Source organism: Uranotaenia lowii, chromosome 1, assembly GCF_029784155.1.
Source record: "Uranotaenia lowii strain MFRU-FL chromosome 1, ASM2978415v1, whole genome shotgun sequence".
Classification (NCBI taxonomy): Eukaryota; Metazoa; Arthropoda; class Insecta; order Diptera; family Culicidae; genus Uranotaenia; species Uranotaenia lowii.
In genome coordinates, this window is record NC_073691.1 from 55,867,658 (window position 1) to 55,873,671 (window position 6,014).

The window sequence follows — 6,014 nt, forward strand, 5'->3', positions numbered from 1 at the left end:
TCAGAATAAAAACGCGATGTACTCGATAGCGTGTGACGCGACGATCATTAAATACTTAACTTTGCTTTGATCACATCCCTTCCTAAAAGGAATCCAGATCTTATTTACCTTCCCCACTAACAAACCACCCTTCCTGTGACGACTTTTGAGATTTAGAGGTGTCTCTAGTTGCAACGGAAGTCGAACTAACAATCCTTCCTTTTCCCCCGATGAACCGTAAGGACGTGGTCGGCGCCGTTATTGACCCTATAGGATAAGAAACTTTCGAAACGTCTACACAGAAAATGGTAAGCTAATCCCAAGCCCCGTTTATTTGGATCTATGAACAATTTTGATGGTTCTTGTCAATCACGGAGTAGCAACTTTTACCTAATCGGACATCTATTTAAGAAATTTTTTTTTTCTAAATCTGTGTTTTGGGAATATTTATTTTAAATTTAAAAACCAGACTGCTTAGAAATTATTGTACAGCAAATTTCAAATTCAGATTAACAAACATCCTTTTGAAAAATTTTTCAATGACTTTTTGAAAATTTTATTCATTTGAAATTTTAATTGTAATTTGTTTTGGAAATTTTGATTTATTTTATTAGTCACATTTGTTATTTTTTGAGTTTGTAAGATAATTATGAGTAAGAAAATGATGTCAGAAATCCATTTCCTTACTTATTTGTATTTTTGGTGTTGTTATTATTTTTAGCTGAATTGGAATTTCGAACCCCCCCATCCCCATGGACGGTTTCTTGGCAAGAACCTGACTGCAATTATTGCAATGTTGAATTAAATTAAATAATGACGTGAGTATGAACGAATTCCTCCAGAAGAATTAATATCCCCAATAATAAAATTTAAAAAAAATAACCAGACTTATTTGAATTCATTTGAGTTAATTTGAAAAAAATAAAAAGAAGGTTTTTCAATATTTGTTTCAACTAGGTTAAATTAAACCAGCGTTATCTAAAATCCTTCTGAAAATTGAAATGCTTCAAATCGACAACGACTGATAAAATACATGTTTCTACTTTTTCAGGGACCAAATACGCCACAACGCCCCAGAAAATGATCACATTTGATTTACTTTTTCAATCATGCGATGGTCAGCTATATGGATGTAGCGCTACAAGTAGGTATTATGTGACACTGGGTCAGCCGGCATTATGTGGCCAAGATCCCGGCTCGGTTGGCCAGATATAAAAGCTACTGATCCTCAACCAGCCCATCATCAGTTCCATTCGTTCGTCGACGCCTCGAACACCTACTACCTACTATAGTTAATACTCTTGAACCGAAGATCCGGGTCTTATCTGCTAATAATCAATCAAGATGAAACTATTCGTTGCCATTTTTGCTGTGCTAGCTGTGGTAAGTCAAGGTTAATCTCGCCTAACTGTGGTTGTAACTTATAAACCCTTTTTCTTTACTCAAAACAGGCCTATGCCGATTTCACCGTCCAGTCGACGGAGGATCTGCAACGTTACCGTACAGAATGTGCCCAATCGGAGGGCATCTCGGATGAGCTGGTGGCCAAGTACCGGAAGTGGGAGTTCCCCGAGGATGACAAGACCCAGTGCTACATCAAGTGTGTGTTCAGCAAGATGCACCTGTTCGACGAAACCAATGGACCGATCGTAGACAATCTGGTTCAGCAGCTGGCCCACGGACGGGATGCTGGTGAAATCCGCGAGGAGGTGCTCAAGTGCGTCGATGCCAATACTGACGGAAATGCCTGTCACTGGGCCTTCCGTGGCTTCAAGTGCTTCCAGCAGAACAACCTGCCCCTGATCAAGGCTAGCATCAAGAAGGATTAAGGTGGATCCAGGAGAGCTTAATGTAGGCCCCGCGAAAGTATTTATCCACTTCCTTTGGTTCTCTGAAAAACTATTGGAATAAAACCAGATCTGCAACTGTCAAAAATATTGATTCTATGCAATATCACGGGAAAAAAGTCCTAACCTTATTTGTGAAATCTATTTTTGGATACATTGTGTATCTACAGAGTGTTCAATAGGGTCGACCTACATTTTTAAAATTTTGTTGAGGTAAAGCCGATGCGCATACTACAAAAAAAATTACAGAAATTTTGGACTATCATCAGTCAAACTGTTCCTGTTGTTGATGAATGGTTTTCAGCTCACTGAAAATGACTTCAGTACATGGCGGAAATAAGATTAAACCTAGTTCTTTTAGAAATGTGACACTTTCATTTGCTGAGAGCTCATTTGTTAGTTATCGGACATTCGAAATTATGACAGCATTTTGCTGCCTGAAAAAAGTACTATCCGACCTAATTTATTCAAAATTTAAAATACACGAATTTTTGAGATATTCAAATGTGAAAAAATGATTTTCACAGTTTCCTTCTAAATCCATCATTATCAAATTGATAGCTGACAAAACCGATGATTATTCAAAGAATTACTGTGTGTGAGTGGTGAAAAGCATGCAAACACTGTCAAAAATGTTCACAAAGTTCAAATCAAGCATTGGAGTGAAGGAAAAGATCGGGAACTACGGAAAAGGGTCATCAAGTCAAGTCTCATACCAGAATTTGTTATTTTGAATAAGCGATAGATCACTGAAATGTCCAACAATTTATTCTCCGATAAGCTGATGGTGTTGCCTAGTTATGATGAGTTGTATTTATACAATGAATTTCTGTCTGTCTGTCTGTTCCCTATATTGACTCGGAAACTACTGAACCGATTGGCGTGAAATTTAGCAGGAGAAGTTTTTAAGGGCCGAGGAAGGGTCCTATAATACTTTAAAATCCCTCCCACTCTCTTGGAGGAGGGAGGGGACCTCTTAAACAAAAAAAAAACACGTTTGAATAACTCGAGAACAGATCATGCAAATAGAAACAAATTTAGTATGTACTACAAATATTCCTAAGATGGTTTGGTATCCTTCCATCTCTTCACTGGGGAAAAGTGAGGCGCGGAGGGGGGCTCCCATATAATTTTTCACGAAATTTGAGAGCTAATTAAGCAAACGGTACCAGATGTTTCGATGATAGTCGTTTTACCATCTTTATGGCATTTGTGACTTTATATCAACGTTGCAGTTGGCGGACAGTTATTGAAAAACTCATCCGGTACAACTGTGTTCGATATTTACTCTTGGGCTCGAACTCGCGGACATCGACTCAGGAGACAACGGACTTGCCAACTGAGCTATATCACAAGCCCTATGCGAGGGTATATGGGTCGGAAAAATATTTTAAAGATGGTTTGAGATACCTCCCTTCTTCCAATTGGGAGATAGAAATGAGAGGGAGGGCTTCCTATACAATTTTTTGCAAAATTGGAGAACAAATCGAGCAAACGGAACCTAATTTGACATGGGTGGTTATTTGGGTTCGAGAAATGTTTCTATGATTATTTAAGACGCCACCCTCTTCGATTAGGAAGATTCAAATGGAGGAGGGGGTCTACCATACAATTTAATGTATTATTCGATAACTTATCATGCAAATGAATAAAAATTTAACATAGGAAGGTTTGAGGCTACGAGACAAGTTTTAACGATGTTTGAGACCCATCCGTCCTTCCACTGAAAGGATAAACAGGCGGGAGGGGGTCTCCCATACAGTTTTTTTGCCTTACTCGAGAAAATATCGAAGAAACAAAATCAAATTTATCACCCAGCGAACATGAAATCGTAATAGACATGATAATCCAAATCGAATATTAAGACCAGGGTTGGTCGGCTCTTCTCAAACAACAAAGAGCCGGGAGAAAACAACACTGTTTTCAGTTCGGCTTCCGAGTGTAATCCTCTTTTGCTGATCGTGCTCCACTCGTTACCCGAGTTTACACGAGCTGTAAGTGACTCGGACGGCAAGCGTGAGAGCATTCGCATCTGATTGGGAGAAAGAGAATTCTAAACAAAGAGCGCCCTGTGTTTCAGCCATACACCTCAGAGTAAGGCTGATGTCATGCTGAAGCAACTAGCAACGCAACGCAACGCAACGCAATCACGCGACAAACCAGCTCTCATTTGATCTCCATGGAAAAAGCGCAGACCTGTCATACTGGTCGCTTTGTAAAGCGCGACAAATCTGATGCCAGTGTGTTTTGTAGCGCGACTAGTAGGAAATCCAATGGGAATATTGTTTTTTCTCGATTTGAAGCAGTGATTCCGAGTTTAAGCACAATAGTACGAAGATCTGTCCGAACTTGTGATAATAAACTAAAAAATATCTCAATCGGCGAGAAAATTTTCATGAATTCTTAGTTCCGGCAAAAAAACAAGGAATTTTGTCGGTTCAAATTTCAGCATTCTTGCAATCCGGGTCGTGATTTGATGAGTTTTTGATGGCTCCCGAAAGAAAGGAGACGATTCAAAGCATTATCAGATGTAGAGAAGTGATGATTTGTAGGGAATTTCAAAGCGACAGGTCGCGCCAGCATGACATACCAATGCGATGCAACGCTTTCTTATTGGAACGTTGCGTAGTGTTGCGTTGCTAGTTGCTTCAGCATGACATCAGCCTAAATCAGGGGCGGTCCTAGAGCTGGCTCTTGGGGGGGGGGGGGGGGTGAATTTCCAAATTTCAAAAATCAGTCAATAACGTAAATATATTGCGAAAAAAACGTTCATTTGGAGAGTGCGAGTGGGGGGAAGGCGGGAGGGGGTTGTGTGCAGTTTCAAATGAGACTTTAATATTTGCTCTACACCAGACCCGTGCGATGGACACGTCCATGGGTGAGGGGTTTCGAATTTCAAATTTTGTTAGAAATTATAACGATACCAAAAAAAGGACAATAAATAAGCAAATTGAATTCTAAAACCATATTCAAACCCATAATCATCACACAAACTCGAAAAAATGATACTGATACGAAACAAAATAAATCAGAATAAAAATTTCAAATCAATTTTATTTCCGGTTAGTCATTAATAAATCAATCGAAATGTTGATTCTTTTTCTGAACAAAAAAAATCAAGCAAGTATTTTCAAAACATCAGAAGCAGAATGCGAATTAAAAATTGGAATAGAGCCAGAATTTGAAGCTTCGGACATAACAATCAGTGCACAGAAGAAGAATAGATCAAATATATCACCAGGTTTGGGAGAAATTAAACTCGAATTCTTACCAAAATCAGATCAGGTCAGAATAATTGATAACAGTTTAAATTATCAATCATATTAATTTACATTTCTTTTCTTCAATTTCAATTGAATTTTTGTTTGAAAAGTTCCTTTGTAATGTCTTCCATTTGAAATAATATTCAATCACAATTTGAAATGTGAACTACCGTCAACTGGGGCAACATGCAACAATTTTCAACTTCAATGGCTTCTAAAAAACTTATGTTCACAGTTAATCGTATCCTTTATGCATCAAAAGTTTTAAGGATGCTGGGGCATCAAATTGGCGTAGTTAAAAAAATTATTGGTTTCTTCAGTTATTTTTAATTTTCTAAAAACATGCGATTTTCACACTCCTTAGAAAATGGGGTAACTTGCAACAAACTTTGTTTTTAATGAAAAATCTTATGAACACGTACGAAAATTCATAGTTTTTAATATATTTGCGATGCCTTAAAGACCATTACGCATGTCAACACCAATTGCAGTAGTTTTTGGGTCTGTAAAAACAAATTTTCACATTTTTTCTGAAAATAAGGATGTTGCATACATTTAGGGGTTAAATAATACTACGAAAAATTCTACAAGCTGAAATCATAAAAAAAAAAATGTTTGGATGAATGAAATTTAAATGTTTACAAACGCGTGATGCAAAACATTCATATTCCAGCACATGGAATCGAGATTTACAAGGTATTTCTTTGATTTGCATTTTGTTGCATTTAACCCCAGACACCTAACTGAATTTTAAAAATATTCATTTAAAAAAATTGGGTGATTGTTCGAAAAATATTTTTACACTAACAATGTTGGTATAACATGAGGAAACCTGTAAAAAGTTTGTAGGTAATTTTATCAAGCCGATCCGTCATACTGGGTAAAGTTTTTTTCGGCATCAAAAAATGTTAAAATTTGTACATTT

The 6,014-nt window shown here is 37.4% G+C and overlaps 1 protein-coding gene across 1 annotated transcript; it reads left to right on the forward strand.

Moving 5' to 3' along the window:
- The first annotated feature begins 1,203 nt into the window (after positions 1-1,203).
- On the forward strand, positions 1,204-1,914 carry LOC129755387 (general odorant-binding protein 99a-like). The gene is made up of 2 exons (XM_055751844.1): positions 1,204-1,362; positions 1,431-1,914. The coding sequence occupies exons 1-2, from the start codon at positions 1,324-1,326 to the stop codon at positions 1,806-1,808; spliced, it is 417 nt and encodes a 138-aa protein (XP_055607819.1). The 5' UTR covers positions 1,204-1,323; the 3' UTR covers positions 1,809-1,914.
- The last annotated feature ends 4,100 nt before the right edge of the window (positions 1,915-6,014 follow it).